This window comes from Limanda limanda, chromosome 18, assembly GCF_963576545.1.
Source record: "Limanda limanda chromosome 18, fLimLim1.1, whole genome shotgun sequence".
NCBI classification, from domain to species: domain Eukaryota; kingdom Metazoa; phylum Chordata; class Actinopteri; order Pleuronectiformes; family Pleuronectidae; genus Limanda; species Limanda limanda.
The window spans coordinates 6639813-6656876 of record NC_083653.1 but is presented as its reverse complement, the minus strand read 5'-3'; the positions used below and the strand labels follow the sequence as shown (position 1 = coordinate 6656876).

The 17064-nt window shown below is 42.0% G+C and overlaps 1 protein-coding gene across 1 annotated transcript; it reads right to left on the bottom strand.

Moving 5' to 3' along the window:
• Positions 1-1041: 1041 nt before the first annotated feature.
• On the bottom strand, positions 1042-16650 carry LOC133024058 (apolipoprotein B-100-like). Its single transcript, XM_061091019.1, has 29 exons — positions 16531-16650; positions 15835-15867; positions 15570-15682; positions 15338-15483; positions 15073-15220; positions 14743-14895; positions 14497-14621; positions 14308-14393; positions 13767-14208; positions 13536-13650; positions 13258-13404; positions 12955-13166; positions 12614-12809; positions 12345-12524; positions 12054-12257; positions 11775-11942; positions 11471-11676; positions 11034-11216; positions 10816-10946; positions 10510-10720; positions 10249-10421; positions 9925-10085; positions 9731-9840; positions 9261-9634; positions 2957-8983; positions 2754-2865; positions 2643-2666; positions 2338-2524; positions 1042-2249 (listed from the first exon to the last, which is right to left on the bottom strand). The coding sequence occupies exons 1-29, from the start codon at positions 16583-16585 to the stop codon at positions 1260-1262; spliced, it is 11412 nt and encodes a 3803-aa protein (XP_060947002.1). The 5' UTR covers positions 16586-16650; the 3' UTR covers positions 1042-1259.
• Between the last annotated feature and the right edge of the window lie 414 nt (positions 16651-17064).

Genomic DNA, 17064 nt, shown 5'->3' with positions numbered 1-17064 from the left:
AACTTATCTGATTTGGCTGCTTAATGAAAAAATTTGCTTCAATATTACTTGGGTGTTGGGAAAGGGGTCATTATTTAATCCAGGAAGGCTTTTCATGTCAAACTGGTTTGGTCTTTCATGTAGGCCCATATATTGTAAATTGTGACTTTGTTTACACCACCACATTAGTCCACTTGATTGGATCGTCCAACAATAACAGTGTTCCAGCTCACTAATCTGTGTAAAGGATGGAAAAGGACATGAAAGCACAGTTAAACTTACTGTATGTGCAAGAAAACTGCTCATAAGCTCAATTTAATTTCTTCATCACACAATCTCCTCGATTGCAGATAGGAGAGAAACACAATACATCTACAGTTCATCTACAACCAAAAGTTTCATCTTAAAGTAAATGTGAAGCAATCCTAGGAAAATGATAATTAAGGCCTGCAGCCATTTTCTTGTAAATGCCATCAAAGGTGCTCTTCCGCAGTTCCTACTCTTAGGATTTTTTTTTACCACAGAAACTGTCTTAAGTGCAAAGATGCTTTTGTGTTTGCTGCACATGTTGATTGTAAGGCATCATGAGACAGTGTAAACATCTGACTTTGGTTCTGCTTTTTTAATTGTCTATTTGGTGTGTTTAGGGTTCTAAACTTTGTAGAGGTTCAAATGAGTATTGCACACAGATGTTGTGGTCAGTTTTGTTTCATTGTCTGCTCTGTACTAGTATTTGTGTGCTGTTTGTGATGGATGTATGTAAACCTTTACTGTCAATGCAGATGCAGTAGGCCTATAGTGAAACTATTTGTTAAAATCCCATTGTGTTGCGCGATTTTGTGTTGTGGTTGAGTTTTCAATGTAGAAAATTGTTTGGTGGATAATAAAAACAAAGACATACCAACAGTCAGGAAATTTCTTCATTCCCGGTTATTTAAAAATACCAATTCAATCAGTGATGTCGTTTATAATTCCAGAGGCTGAGTTGCTGTCACACATATATAGCTTTGATGTGAATTTCATTCAACATCATGAAGCAGGAAATCACACAACTGCAGAGGATTGCGTTGATGTATTTTATTGAGTCTGGTAAAGTTTGACATGTACACAATAAAACATAAAAATTGACATGATATAACAGTTTTTTCTACTAAACCTATTGGTATAAATATGGTTAAAGAACTTATTATCCAGATTCCTTCCAAACATGTTTTCTAAAGAGATGTTAGTTTTTCAGATGTTACAATGTTATTGTTACAGCCTCAGTCTGTGAGGGTTAATTAATGATGGAAGGCAAGTGGAAGGTCAAGCTCAAGTTTTCCTTCACTAACTTTAACGTAGGCTTGAGCTTCCTCTGAAGTTTGCTGCAGGAAAGCAGAGGCAGTGTTATTGAACTGTTCCACAGCATGAATGAGCATGTTCATGATGTTCTCAAATGCATTGTGGGGATCTACATTAAGATAAATCTGGTCAACAACATTCTTCACAAATGTGAAAAGGTTAAGATAGAGGGCATTGATGTTGATGAACACTGCATCTAAATAGTCAGACTTGATAGAGTCAACAAACTCCTGAGATTTCTCAACAACAGCCTTCAGGGTCTCTCCAATTTTCACTAGCATTGTGTCAAGACTCTCCATATTTTTCACAAAATCCACCAGTTCATCGAATACATTCCTGAATGTTGCTTTGATCTGATCCAAGACCTGACCACCAGTAATTGCATCGCCAACTGGCATTCTCAATTTAATGCTGCTGATATTATCAATAAAGAGGTTATAGTAGACTTCCATATTTTCATAGGTAATCTGAATGGTTGCATCTAGCATAGCTGCAATGCTTGTGGTGAGCTTCTTCAGGACCTCAGGAAGAGTGGTCATCTCATCAGAACCGGGCACTTTGAACTGGGTCTCTCTCAGAACCTTAATGACAGCATCCAAGAGGACCTGGACAGTCTTCTGGTACTCAACAATTGTGTTCCTGTAGAAGATTGACAGCTGGCTCATTTGATCGTCATAGTTGATAGCTGCAGCGTAGGCCTCGTTGATGCGGTTAAGAACAGAGTCCTTCAAGTCGCTCATCTTTGTTGTGATCTGGTACTTGTCAGCAAACACTGTGAATGAAGAGAGGATGGAGGGGAGTTTCATCTTGAGCTCAGAGAGCAGTACTTTTGGTGCCTCCATGTTGTAAGCAACGTGAAGGGTCATCTTGTCAGCGTTTTTAGGAGATGATCTGATGGCCAAGATGTCAACATCATCCTCTGGGGCAGACTGTTGAAAAGGGGAAAACAAAATATTATTTTAAACATATTTTAAATATATTTAGCTTTTCCAAAAAGGCAATGTTAATGATACTCACAGGATAACGGCCGTAGAATCTAGCGTTCATCTGAGATGGGACTCTGCCGCTGAGCTGAAGGCCGAGGAATCCATTGTGTGGGGTGGATACTGAGCCACTGATACCATCTGTGCGAACGGCAAAACGGATGTTCATGTCGGTGAAAGTAGGACTGGTGATGTCCACAGTCAGGGTGTTGTGAGAGACGCTGGAAGAGAAAGAAAGCATGTTAAATGAAAAATCGAGACAAGTTTTCAACCAGATATTTATTTCTGTATACATTAAAGAAAGGATAAGAAGATAGCAAGAAGAAATAGGAGCCTTACCTGTCATCAGCCTGCCGCCTTTTCCTAAAATATGAAGAAAATGATTTCATTATTATATCATTGAGAAGCAGTTTCTGTAACATAATGTGTATTTAATACAAATCCTGTTACCTCAAGGCCTGGGCAATGGCATGATTGACATTCACGGTCATGTCACTATGTGTCAGGACAACCTTGCTATTCATGTTCAGAGCCTCATCCTCAAATGTGGCAGAAGTGGATGCTGTCGAAAAACAAATTCTTAGGATTTAGTTTCTGAAGATGCTTGCCACAAAAAACAGGTAAATCTATTTGAGGGGTTTAAATAAACTCACCATCCAGGTCGTATTCCAAGAAGACAATCACAGAGGTGGCAGAGGACTTAAAGGTGATTTTGAAGACTGGAGCATTGCCCTCGACTTCGGCTGCCAGGTTTGTGCTGTACAATGGGCTGATGAACTTAGCGTTGGTAGAGATCTTCTGCTTGTCAGCTGTTACTTCAGCAACAGTTTTCTCAAAGTAGGTCAGCTCACCCAGACTGCTGGGCTGAGAGATATCGATCTCAATATCGGCAATCAAGGAAGACACTGGCGCAAAGTCAATGGTTGCCTGGGCGATGTGCTTCCCATTGGTGTTGAAACCGAACAGGTCTGCCTCATTGTTGCTAGTATACTTCAGCACTGCATACACTCTGCTCAGGGAGGCTTCAACGGCAAGATTTTCATTTACATCCAGGCCAAAGAGTTTGACGGTGCCATGGTTAAGTTTGGCGTCAGCAATAATCTTGGAGGTGGAGCGCAGGCCATCGTTATTCAGGTACAGATTGAACTCATTATCAAGGACTCCCAATACTAGGTAATCTTCGCGAACTGTTCCATCCATGTTTGCTCTGGTGGATGACTCCATGGAGATATACTCAAAAGCTCCTTCCAGCTTCAGACTGTGGTCAACTTCTGCCTTTACAACTGCCTTGATCATGGGGATGTTGCAATCAGCCTTCACCCTCAAGGTGGAGACAGCACTTGCTTTGGTTTTGGTGTCTGCAACCAGATTTTGGTTTGCCTCCAGATTGAGAATGGGCAGGGAAATCTTTGCAATAGTAGCCACAGAGACGGCAGGTTCAAAAGTTTCAGTACTCACAGTGATGGAGCTGTCATGAGTGCCTTCAATGTGACGATTTTCAAGGGACAGAGAGTTGGCCAACTTGAGTCCTCTCTTGGTGGTCAGACTGGTGGTGCCATCGAGTTTGGCGTTCAGACCCTCAAACACAGAGACTGTGGTAGCTCCCAGACGGAAGACAATGTTATCTTCAGTGTAGAGTCCAGCATTGGCATTCAGATTGAGGATGGCAGACTTGAGGGACAATTCTGTGATCAGATCACCCAGATGGGGAATGTGGACCAGTCCCATCACATCCACAAGTGGAGCAGCTTTCCTTTTCTGGTAAACAATCTTGGCATCTACATCAACAGTTTGCTCAGTGGTAGTCAAAATCTTGTCTAATCCAGTCTGCTCATACAAGTTCAGTTCACTGATGGCTGGAGTCTTGAAGTCAACAAAAGGCAGATCTAGCTCAGGAATGCTGATGGGGGATGTCAGGAAGTCAAGATTAGCCTCACCATCCATGGCAACAATGAGGGCAGCCTCATTTTGGTCATTGTTAACAGTTAGGTTGTAATGCATTTTGTACTGATTCAGGCGAGCCACAGCAACTGTGTTCAAATGTTGGATGTCAGGCTTGACGGTAGCTGAGTAGTCATTCTGGAGATCGATCTTAGCGATCAGAGTGTCAAAAATGCTGACCTTGGCATTTCCTTTGTTTTGGAATTCAAAGACAAACTCATTAGGATGGGCAACAATGTTTAGTCCATTGGACAGGACTCCACTGACTGCGCCATGCAGTTCTGTGTCATGGTTGGCCTTCAGCTCCGCCTTGAAATCATGAAGGTTGGCGTTTGCAGATGCAACAAGAAGACTGTTTTTGATGAATGGTGTCTCGGCCTCATTGCGTAAATCAACCTTAAGGTATGAAAAGGTGCCCATTTCAGCAGCAATTTGCTGTTTCATCTTTATGATGGCAGAGTCTGTGTCGCCAGAGAAAGTTAGAGTTATAATGCTAGGAGTGAGTGACAAGATCAAGTTGCTCTTGTGTTTGCTCTCTTCAGCATTAACTTTGCCAGTGCCTGAATTGTCAACTGTAAGAGTGAGTGTGAGGCCGTCTTGGCGAGCAACGGATTTCTGGGTTAAATTGGCCTCACTTCTGACATTGAAAATTGGAAGGGTCACCTCATGAGTGTAGGTTGTATCGAGGGTAGCAGACATTCCTCTTTCCATAGCAATAAATGCTGTGTTCATAAATTCAGCAGTATAGGGTGTAGTGGCGACCTTAACTGTTGTCTTGGCTTGGGCCTGGCCTGATAGACCATAGAGGGATACAGATGCCTGATGGTCAACTCCGAGAGCAAGATGGTCAAACTTCAGAGTCTCGGCTACAACGACACGACTCATTTTTGGGAGTGCAATCTGGGCAGTGGAGTCAAGTTTGTAATTAAGACTTTCAAAGCTAGGAGATGTGGCCTGGGAGGTGAAGAATCCAGAGAACTGAGGTGAGATGTCACTCTCAGTGGAGTTCTGGAACTCAGCAGAAGTCTTGATGGTGTAGATAGGAGTGATGAATTTGATCTCACCAAAGAGTTTACCAAAGCATGGGAACATGAACTCACTTGGGATGGTTGGCAGCTTACCAGTAGGAATCTGAAGAGACTGAACAAGTTTTTCTAATGGAACTTCTGGGAAGGCAGGGAAATTCATCGCAGGAAGAGTGAATTCTGGAAGAGAAAGCTCAGGCATGGGGGGGAGGTAGGTCAGTGTCAGATCTCCAAAGAAAGCATCAACATCAGGAATTTGGATGTCAAGGTTTACAATCATATCAATAAGCTCAAGGATTTTCTGCTTGATGTCATCAAAGGAAATTGTGGTGGCCTTTACTGCTTGGAAGCCCAGGATGGTGAATTCAGGGATGTCCAATTGTGTTGGGATTTCAATGTGTTCGAGCGTATCCATGCTGAACATAATGGAAGGCACAACAAGATCAGTAAACGGAACGGTGAAGGATGGCGTGGCCAACTCAGCTTTTTTCAGTTCTCTAATTAGGCCATCAGCGATCTGCTGAATCTCGCTTATGATTTTTTGCTCAGGTAACACCGACTTTACCATCTCAACCATGCTGTTGAATACTTCAGTGACGATGGTTACAACCGTTGTGTAGTGCTCCCTCACAGAGTCCAGACAACTGTTAATCACAGCGTTGACATCCAGATTTGTTAATTCCTGTTTCACAAATTCAGCACAGCTCTTCACGTTCTTCAGCAGGTTCTCGTCAATGACGTCCTTGACTGATTTAATCATCTCGGCAATTTTGATGTCTCTCACACGCTCCGTGAAGCCTTTAAGAGAGGACAAGGCTAAATTGACAAAATCTCTTGTTGCTGCAAGTTTCTGGCCAATTTCAAAATGCTCGATGAACTCATTCAGGTATGTTGTGAACCAAGCAACAATTTCATTGAGAGAGTCAACAGACTCCCTGTAATTAAATGATGTCAGCTGTCGCACAACAGACTCAATGAACATATTAAGCTTTTCAATTATATCCTTGACGTCGGTTGATTTCAAGTTTTCGATTACAGTCTTGAACATTCCCATTAATTTGGTTGGTATATCTGCTTCCTTCACTTTGTTGACGACAGCTTGGATGGTTTCCTGAATTTTGAACTGCTCGATGAGCTCGACAGCTTTTTCCAAGGCAGCTTGAACCATTTTGTCAGCCTCAAACTTGACGATTAACTCTCTCATCTTGGCATAGAAGGTGTTGATCTTGCCGATGATGTCAAGGTCCTCAATCATTTTCCGAACATAATCTCTTACATTGCTGAGAATCTCTGAGGGAATCTGACTAATGAGTTCCTCAAAGTGAGCTCTGAAGTTCAGAGATGTAATGTAGCTTTTCAGTTCAGCAACAACGTTTTGCAAGTCAAAGGTCTCAACCATTTGCTTAATCTCTGACATGATTGTCTGTAGTTTAGCTTGGATTTCATACTTGGCATCAATGTCAAGCAGGAAGGCAATGCTGCTTCCCTTCAGTTTTTCCAAGTCAAACTGCTGGACCATCTCCCTTACGGTGTCAATCACATACACAACCAGAGCCTTGATGTCATATTCCTCGTTAAAGGCATTCAGATGTTGCTGGATACTCTGAGCGAGTGTTTCAGGGAGGCTGCCACTAAGAAGTTCTTCCATCATACCAACAAAATGTTGGATGTAAACAGTGAGATCAGCCAGCAGTTTTTCAAAGGTAACCTTCAGGTTACTTAAAGAAGCCTCCACATCATCCATGGAAATTGCATATTCTTGGGTAAGATCAGTAAAATACTGCTTAAGTTGGTTTACTTTGCCTTCAACATTCAATTGGGAAACAAAGTCACTCACATGCTGGGGAAGAGCCTCAAGTTTGGCCTTTATCTCCTCGTTGTTGATGCAGTCTTGCACAGTCTCAGCAACATACACGATGAAGCCTTTCACAGTTTCCAAGAGGGCAGGGAGATTGTTAAAAAGAGGGATCTGAATGATATGACTGTCTGTGTTCTTGTCGTACTTGAGGAAGCCAGAGACGGTGAATTCCTGGTTGTCTGCAGAATCGATGTTGATGAGGTTTGTGAGGATGGTGCCAGAGACTTCAATTCCAGTTCTCTCAGCGGTATTGTACACACTCATGTCCTGATTGAAGACATGCTCATTCATTTTAGATTTCATTCTAAAACTGGTCTTCTGCTCTTGGGGTGTCAGAACAGTGTCCATTTTGTTGTCGAATGTGGTCTCAAGGGAAAAGCCAGTATCTAACTGCTGGGTTACTGATGCTCTGCACTCATGTGAACTAGCAAGAGCCAGAGGTTGAGCTTTCAGGAGGAACTTGCCATAAAGCTGAGCACTGTGCTTTCCGTATGCGTTGATGTCTCCATCAGCGTTGACAACAGCATCGAGGTTGAAATCAAAAGGAACAACGCTGCAGCGGATGGTGTGATCAAAGCGCATTGGCTGTGAGTTGAAACGGGCATCGTTGGAGAGCCTGGCAGCAAGACCAACAACTTCCAGCTCGGTGTTCTGGTTCATGTGGGTTCCAAAGAGTTTTCCAGTGGTGCTACACTTTGCATTTGCAGTCATATCAGCATACATCACCTGATAGATGTGCTTGATCTCTTCCTCACCGTAGAGGGCTTTCAGGCTTCCGGTCAGGTCCATCTTGTACAACTCTGCCTGCAGCTGAGCCTCATTAATGAAGTTGACAGCCAGAAGTCTCAGGTTGTTATTAACATTGGCAGAAGCGGTGTAGGGTTTCATGTTGATGAGGATATCATGGGTGTAAGAGGCATACTCGCTGGCTGTGGCCTCAGCCTTTGAGCTGAAGTCTAGGCTAGCAAGAGTAATTACGAGAGTATTTGCATTGTCTACCTTTACATCACTCATTGCAGCCTTGTTGTTAATAGATAAAGTAGCTCTGGAAGCATCAAGCTCAGCATTGAAGCTGTTTTCTAGGGACAGGGGGCTCTGCAGGGTGTTTTTTCCACTTGTGATCAAACCGTCCTTGTTCATCTTCAGAACAGCGTTGTGAATAGCTTCATTCTCAAGAAGTTTCAAGGTGGCATCGCTGTTTACAGCCAGACCATTGACATCAAGAGTGGCAGTCAGCAGAGAGTAAACACGGTTTTCAGTCTGGTCGGCATTTGTCTCGATCTTAATGACGACTTCACTTGCACCAGCTGAGGCTTCAGCCTGGTTGCGGATCTTCATGCCGAGAGCAAGGACAATGGCATCACCTTTCAATGACAGCTTGCTTTCTTTGAAGGAAAGCTCACCAACATGTGTCAAGAGGTTTTCAAAGGCATTGGTGTTAGACACAAGAGAGAATTCACCATTGGCAAGGGATGCTGCGATTGTGTTCTGAGCATTGATAACTGTGGAGTCAATCTGGATGGTAGAATCAAGCTTTGCTTCTTGCCTGAATGGGAAGATGGTGAAAGACTGGGTGGAGATGGTTTTGCCGTACATGGGTCCAGCCTTGAACATTGCATCAAACTTGCTATCAGCAGAGATTTCCTCAGTGTTGAATCCAGTCATGCCTGTGTGCTCTAGTGCGACATTGAGACCGAATGGACTTGTGGCTTCAATCTTGCTGCTTGATTTCAAATTGAGTTTATCAGTGAAGGTTGCGTCTTCAGTTATGCTAACACTGGCTTCGATGAATTTATGGACCAAAGAGCTTTTCAATTGAGCATTAATGGAATCAGTTGTCATCAACATTCCTGAGCCTAAATAAGAGACAAAAGAAGAAAAGATGCATAGTGTGAATTATTGGGTAATATACCAAACACAATATGCACAATCAACTGCTGTATCAGCAGAGATCAGTGCATTGTTATATTGTTGCACTGTTACTGAAATAAGCCACGTAATATATCATCAGTGGGAAAAGAAAAAAACTGTTACATGAATCTGTTCCACTAAAAGTGAACAACACATCACATACAATGTAAATTCAGAATAACATGGATGTAAGAAATGATTAATAATTCAAATCTGAATTACCTTCAATCTTTATTGACAGGACGTCAACTGGGGAAGTTCCTTTCACGTCAAACTTCGCTGAGTAGCTTGGTGTTTCCACCACATCTTTGCCAGCAGAAAATGAGGCCTCTGCATCATAAAGGTTGCTTTTCATCATAGATGAAACTTCAGCTTTGCCGAAAAGAGGAATAGACAGAGCAAGACGCTTGGGCACAACAAGTTCTGGGATTGGAATCTCCATGGAGACAATCTCAAGGCCGAACTGAGGCAGAGACAGGCTAGGTGTGGTCAGAGCTGCTGGGAAGTTAAGCTCCTCTGTGGTCTTTCCTCCGAGAGGGAGAGGGATAGTGATGGTGAAATGCTCATTGTTGAAGTAGTATGAAGCCTTAGCCTCACTGTTAAAAAATACAAAAATAAAATGCATTAAGGTTTTGAAAATAATAATAATAGTCATTTGTAGCATTTAGCCCCATGACATGTTCCACACTTACGTATTCAGGAACAATGTCTCTGGCAGAGAAATCGCAGGCATATCAGGTACTCTGACATTCTGAATGTAAGGGAGGTCAGCACCATATTTGTCCATGTAGTTGTTCGCAGCCTAAAAAGACAAGAGTTTTGTAATGCCTGCTTTACTTATTTTTTCAAAACAAAAACCTAAAAATCTTAAATCCAAGACGCTTACCTCGCCAAACTTCTGGAAGATGTCACGGACTTTCATGTCTGCCTCTCCCACATGTGCGTCAAGCAACTGGTTGCCATACTTCTCCAACATGTCAGCACTTGGCAACATGGTGGTCTGGGCGTTCACATCAGACTTGAATTCAACTTCAAACTTGCTGGCATCTGCAACAGTACACAGATCAATTAAATCTAGGTACTTAAAACTTTGATCTCACGTCACATGTCATGGTGTCATGTGTTGCTACATTTAGGATGTGACGTTACTAAAGAAAGAATCGTTTTAACGGAATATTATTCTAAGAAAGGCAGGAGGAAAATACGTTACCATATTTCATCTCGACCTTCTGCTTAGAGACGGCCTCCTTTACTTTGATTTCACTCTCAAGCTCCAGCTCCAATTCTTCACCATGCTTCATGTTAGCTGTGACAGTGGCATCAGCATTGAGTGAGGGGACAAGAAGCTGGACTTGCAGCATTGCTTCCTTCATGGCTTTCAGACTGAAATGTGTACCAATTGGTTAGTGTCAATTTAATGACAAGAGTGACATTAATGTTATTTGATGAGGATTAATGGCTGATTTCTTACTTGGCGCGGCCAACCAGGGAGAGCTGAGGGATGTTCTTGTTTACAAAGTCCAGAGAGATTGAATGAGTTCCTTTGCCCTTGGTGTTTCCATCAACAACACCCAGCCTGAGTCCAGCCTCTACATCGTAGTCGGGGATCTGTAAGTCAGCTGTGACGACATTCTTCCTTCTGTTGTACTTCAGCATTGCTACGGCCTCAGTGGGCTCTGCACCTGTTGTTGGGAAACCAAGAGTGTACTTTTTAGCTTGTGGGCCACTTCAACAGTGGAAGGATTTGATCATATTGTCCACATGTACTGCAACTTACCTTCAGCCCTCACAATGAGCTTCACAGAGTCAACCTTCTGCCTGCCCTCTTCTCCCTCCCTGAGGAGCTCGTAGGCAACAGTGGCTGTGTACTCAGTGACTTCGCCAGTAGGGTGGAGCTCCACAGCAAATCTATGATGGTTCATTTAATATTTTTCTGGTTAAACAAGTGAATAAAAGAGATTAGCATTTGTCGGTGTTTCAGAAAATGTAGCTTACTTGCTGTCTCCAGTGAAGGGGAAGTAGGGGGTTGTCTCTTGAGAGGAAGCATCAATGTACTGCAGAGCGGTGCAGTATTTCATTCCAGCGAAGAAAGGAGTGCACTCACTCACATCAACCTTGTCCATCACTGTTGGGGGGATGGTCATCACCTCTTTTCCAGTCACGGCCACCAGGGTGTTTCTAAAATTTAAATGGAGAAAAATTTTAATCTGAATTTGGCTATTATCTTAAATTTAAACATGGCAAAGTTGATGACACATAGTAACAGCTGTTGTACTTAAGATAACACAACATGGCTTCTATTTCTTGAATGTTCCCTTGTGAAACATCATGGTACACTTTGTACTTCAGGTTAGCTAGATTAAGAGCTGCATTTCAACCAATGTTGCAGAGAAACTATTACTTGTATAATATTTGAAAGCTCTATGGCTTACGTCATTTTGATGAGCTTTGTGGGATTCACTGGTGCAGGGATGGTCAGCTTGACTGAGTCACGTTCCATGGAGATCTTGGCACTGAGTCCACTCTCGTGGAAAATGTTGGTGTGCATCTCTAATCCAGAGTCGACATATTCAGGGATGTGGGATCCAACCTGAGTTACAAACTCAATGCCAGCAGAGGGCATGAATGCAACTTCACTCTGCGTGGACAAAACGGGACAAATATAAATGGTTTTGTTGATGTTGTGAAATTTAAAATATTTGTGTAAGATTTATAAGCACATTTAGGGATTTTTACCATATCACGAGCAATGTGAAGTCCACCCTTGATACCAGGAGTGAAGGTACCAGACAGTGCAATCCTCAGAGGCACACCAGTTAGAGTGGACAGGAAGAATTCATTGTCCATGAACATGTAGTGGGCAAAGATTGTATTGTCAGTCTTGGTCATCAAAGCCTTCATTAGCTGTAGGAAATAAAAATACACAGGACATTTAAATCATAAACTGTTTATAAAACATAAAATTGTTTAAATGCTCTTTAAAATAAGAACACTAAAATTCTAACACTTCCTTACATCACCAGGGAACATCTTCATCATGCTGTCGATCATCATTGTAGCAGAGTAGGCCATCTCCTGAATTTCGTTGGTCTTCAGATATCCCAGCTCATTTCCCAGAAGTTTCATGTAAACCATGGCCTCAGGAGACTGAGCAGATTTCAGTTCACCCACAAGTTTGTTCAGGTTGCTTCCGATCTGTCTCACAAAGTCCTGGGTGGCCTGTGCATATATTACCAAATTAATCACTCGCCTAAAAACAAGATATTCAACACATTTTCTTCATACAAAACAAGTTTCTTTGAATACCTGTCTCTTCATCCTGTCCTTCTTCAGAGCAGGAATTATAGTCTGCAGCATCTCACTGACTTTCAATGGCATGTTTTCAGATACAAAGAACATTGTCTTCATGGCAGTGTCAGGGAAGAATCCATTCTGGCCAAACAGGGCTTCAACTGTTGGCTCAAATCCTTGGCCCTCCATACCAAACTGTAAAGGTGACACATTTATAACACTTACTATCACAACTAGACACAACTTGTCACGTTTCAAAATGTCTGATGGCACAGCATATTTACCTCAATCATGTCCGTATCATAGCCAAAGGCCTTGAGAGTCATCTCAAGCATGACTTCCTTGGGCAGATAGCTGGTACCCTCAAAGATCATGTTTCCCTCCACAGATCCCATCTTGTAGTTGCGAGAAAACTTGGTGGGGTCCATAGTGGCTCCAATCTCATTTCCCTGCAGGGCATCACGGATCTTCTGTCTCAGTCTGTTGGAGAGAAAAATACATGTTAAAGTTAAGCCAATGATGGTGTCAGGGGACATATTCACCACTAGGTTTTTTAACTAAAAGGTGAAACAAAAATTATAAAATAAAAACATTTAAAATTAAAGCTGCAGATATTTTTGCTTACTCTTGGGTCTCAGGCTCAGTTGAGGACAAAATGTTGGTGATGTAGGAGATGACAAAGCTCTTGGCTTGTTGGTCTTGTTCAAGGGGCAGGGCAGCCGCCAGCTGAGCCAGTTCACTTGGCTGGGGGTTCTTCATAAGTACCAGATACGCAGCCACGCGCTTTTGCAAGGGGGTGGTACCGTCCAGAACGACCTGCATGAGAATCTCTCTACCCTGTGACAACGAGGGTTCAACATGATTAGAATCAGTCATGCAGAAAAATTATTCTAATAAGCTCTAAAACCAATTAATCAATTTGTCTTGCCTCCTCAATGACGGGAATCAGCCTGAACGCTTGAATGGCAGCCTGCTGCACAGCCAGAGAAGCCTCAGGTTTGTTCACACACTGGATCACAGCGGCTCTCAGTGCAGGACTAGCAGAGGACATAGCTGGAGCCATATTTCCAATAACCTATAATCAAAAGTAAAGTGATCATTATCTTCACTGGACTGAATCTAAATTCATGCAAAGTATAAGTCAGTGCTTCCGTTGCTCTTAATCAAGTCATTCATATCCTTGAAGAAACTGGGTGAGACACTTACCCTCAAATACATGAAAGTGGTTTCCTGGTCACCGGAGCAGTCGCCCAGATGAGAAGCCATGAACTCAGCCACAGAGTGAATCTCAGGGGTCAGTTTTCCTTCAGCCTTGTAGAACCTGTTGAAGAGAGAATATGAAACAAATATTTTTTAACTTTGTTTTATTTAACACTCAGCTAAAACATTATTCTGTCATTCTTTTACTGAGTATAACTCATGGTTAACATCACTCACCTCTTGACGATATTGCTCAGGGCATACAGGATGGGCTTGCTGGGCTTGTATTTGGCCATCTCGAGCATGTCATTGATCAGGAGGGCAGAGGGATTGGACACGAGTCCCAGAGCAAACACAGCAGCATCAACCTCGACTGCAGAGCTGTCGAAGGTTCTGAGGATCTGCATGATGGCACTGCTGCACTCAGGGGTTCCACACTGGGCCAGAACCTGGTAGGTCAGGACCGGGGACACTTCAAGAGCTTCGGGAATGGCGGGACTCAGGGTCTCGGCCTTCATTCCACGGACCATGGTGACAAGCTTGTGGAAGAGGTTGGCCCTCCTCTCACCCTCGGCCTCGGGCAGATTGGTCAGCTCTCTCAGGAGGTTCAGACCATCTTTATCCTGGAAAGCACTCTTGTCATGGACAGCTTCCATGTGAAGATCCTTGGCAACATCACCTGTGATACACAAGAAAGGTGGCGAAACAGGGTTACATCTAATGATCCTTTTCAAACAGCTATAAATCCAAACAATACAAATCAAACAATGGAGCTCACTGTGATCGAAGACTCTGTCGTTGTAAGGAGTAACCTCAACCAGAGTGAGTCCTTGCTTTCCAACGTTGGTAACTCCATATTCTCCCCTGTAGGAAGAACATATATCCTTAAATATGCCACACAAGTCATATGAAACGGATCAGTACATAAACCTTTATGAAGGAGAACCTAGTATATGGCTTCTCTTACTTGTGTGAGAAGGGAATGAGGATGTGGTTCTCAGTGCAGGATCCAGAGGTCATGTGTTTGTTCTCATTGTCGAACTTGTAGTTGCAAGTCTGGGAGCTTCTGACCAGCTGAGAAAGAGGGTAGTGCTGAAAGACAGAAAACATAATGACGTTAGTGTCGTGGAATATTGATTTGAGATATTCTAGCTCACTAAAGGTGCTTGAAAGGTTGTCATGAAGCAGCTTTTTTCACCACGTTTCCACTTACCATGCCAGAGATCAGTGCCAGCGGGCTGGTGTGCTCTCTCACTGGGAGAAACTCGTCACATTTGGACAGATCCCTGTTCAAGGTGATGTCAGTTGCAATGTCCTCTCTTGCGTTGACCGTGGAATGGGTCTTGCACATGCCGTGGATTGTGGGCTGAAAGTAAGAGATAAAGATGATTAGAAGCAAAGTTTGTGTTCAATGTACTATAGAAAGCTATATAATACTTTTTGGTGAATACCATAAAGTATAAATAACTTGGTGTTAAACTGTGATATAAAAATATTTCTCATGATGCGTATTAGAAGGCGTTTTTTTAGTAAATTAATTTACCATAATCTTATTCTTGTCTTCTTCCACCAGAGGAACAGCCAGAGCAGAGATGATTCCTCTCTTGATGTTCAGGATGGTTAAAGTCTCACCTTCCTCAGGGTACAGTTTCACATCGTACACACCCTCAACCACAACCTTCAGAGGGTATCTGAAAGAAAACATAGCGTATTTAAATGTAATTATTTGTGCAATAGCTCCATAAATACCTAAAGTTGTGCAATGAAATGTAAACTGGACATTGGGGATTTATCATGGAGTCACATACTTCTCCATTTCAGCAGCAAAGGCGTCGGAGCCGGCAGCAGGTCTGAACACGAGGTTTCCCTCTGTGTCCATGTCAGCGACCTCACTCAGCACACAGTCAGTGGTGCGGACGATGTAACTACAAGTCTGAGGCACTTCGATTTCAACCTGTGAGAGAAGGTAAATGTTTGATTTGTCTTTGGGGAATTTTTTTTTTTTTACAGCGGATGATTGTGAAAGATTTTTCCTCGTACCTTGCAAGAGCCTTTGGGTCCATTCTTCAGAGTGGAAGCTCCGTTGATGGCGTTCAAAGATTCGGCCTCATAGCGATACTCATACTTGTGCAGGGTCTTGTACCTTGTGGCCACTGGAGAAGAAAATCAACAATTACAAGGGAGAAGCAGTGTTTTATGGAAAATATATATTATTTTAAATAATAATAATAAAGACACAAAAAAACACAAAAATTTAACACAAAAGTTTAAATCTTGATCCCTGAAGCAGTCTTGAATAACTTACACAGGCAGGTTGGCACATCTTCGTCTTGGGCAACTGTTCAGGAAATAAGTTGGACAATGTAGGTTTTTAGTCATTTCAATGCAATTGAAGATCTTTGAATGTCAAATTAAATAAATACATTTAATTATTACATTTTATTTAGCTGATACTTTTATCTAGAGCCACTTACAAGTACGTTCAGCCATGAAACTCAGAACAACAAGAATCAAGAAAATACAATTTTCTTAAATGAAATGAAATCAATTACACTAGAGTTACAACAGCCCCTCAGTCCTAGGTCATAATATTATTTCATGGCTAAAAAGGATAATGGTTTTAACATTTGTTGTTTTAAAGAAAGGTAATAATAATAATGCATTGTATTTAGACAGCACTTTTCATATGTAAAAGACATGAAATGACATAGATCTATAAGAATAAAACTAAAGACTTAGGATAAAACTAAAACTAGCAGAAGGTATAATAAGGAAAAATAAATAGCATAAAGACAATGGTGTTAAAGAAAGAAGATAAAATGTAATTAAAATCAAGATCAAAGAAATAAGTCTGGAGTTGTTTCTTAATTTCTTAACTAACATTTAAAGATTTGTAAAAAGACGGATGTTACAATGCATTTTTAGGAAATAATCTGATTAAATAATTTATAGCACAAAAGTTGAAAAGAAAAACTTGGAAAACAGCGGATTCTATACTCACAAGCCAAAGCAGATGTACTGAGGAGCAGCAGAAGACAGAGCTTTGAATCCCCCATGTTGGGTTGGTTAAGCTCGCTTCTTGGGTCTGGCGAGTACTCAGATGAGACTGATTCCTAAGCCTCAGCTCAGGGCTTTTATACCCACGGACGGGCTCGGTCACAGCACTGGGAGACACAGACAACGGTTTGAACATTCAAAGTCCACCCCAGCCTCCTGTGTGGAGGGACAAAGGGAAAAGGTTCGAAAGGATCTCATATCTCGGGCTTGCAAAACTGATCATTTGTGATCAATCTGTGAAATGTCTCCTACATCACAGGTTTTAGACAAACAGAACTCTGGATGAGATATTTGAATTGATTAAAGCACATTAAAGCTCAGTCTTATCAGATACTTATGGTTTTATGATACTTTATTACTTGTAATATAATTTAGATATCTCATTTGTATAACAATAATTGGATTTACTGCAATTTACTTCAATTCGTTGTGAGTATTCATGTGATAAGAAGTGATAGACTATAGAAGCTTGTCTGGA

Excerpts from the sequence above, each read along its gene's own strand:
- LOC133024058 (XM_061091019.1), bottom strand. The coding sequence starts at position 16,585 with ATGGGGGATTCAAAGCTCTGTCTTCTGCTGCTCCTCAGTACATCTGCT. Across the intron at positions 11,943-12,053 it reads TGAAGATGTTCCCTGGTGAT|CTAATGAAGGCTTTGATGAC; the intron begins GTAAGGAAGTGT and ends TATTTCCTACAG. Across the intron at positions 2,525-2,642 it reads AGGCGGCAGGCTGATGACAG|CGTCTCTCACAACACCCTGA; the intron begins GTAAGGCTCCTA and ends TTTCTCTTCCAG.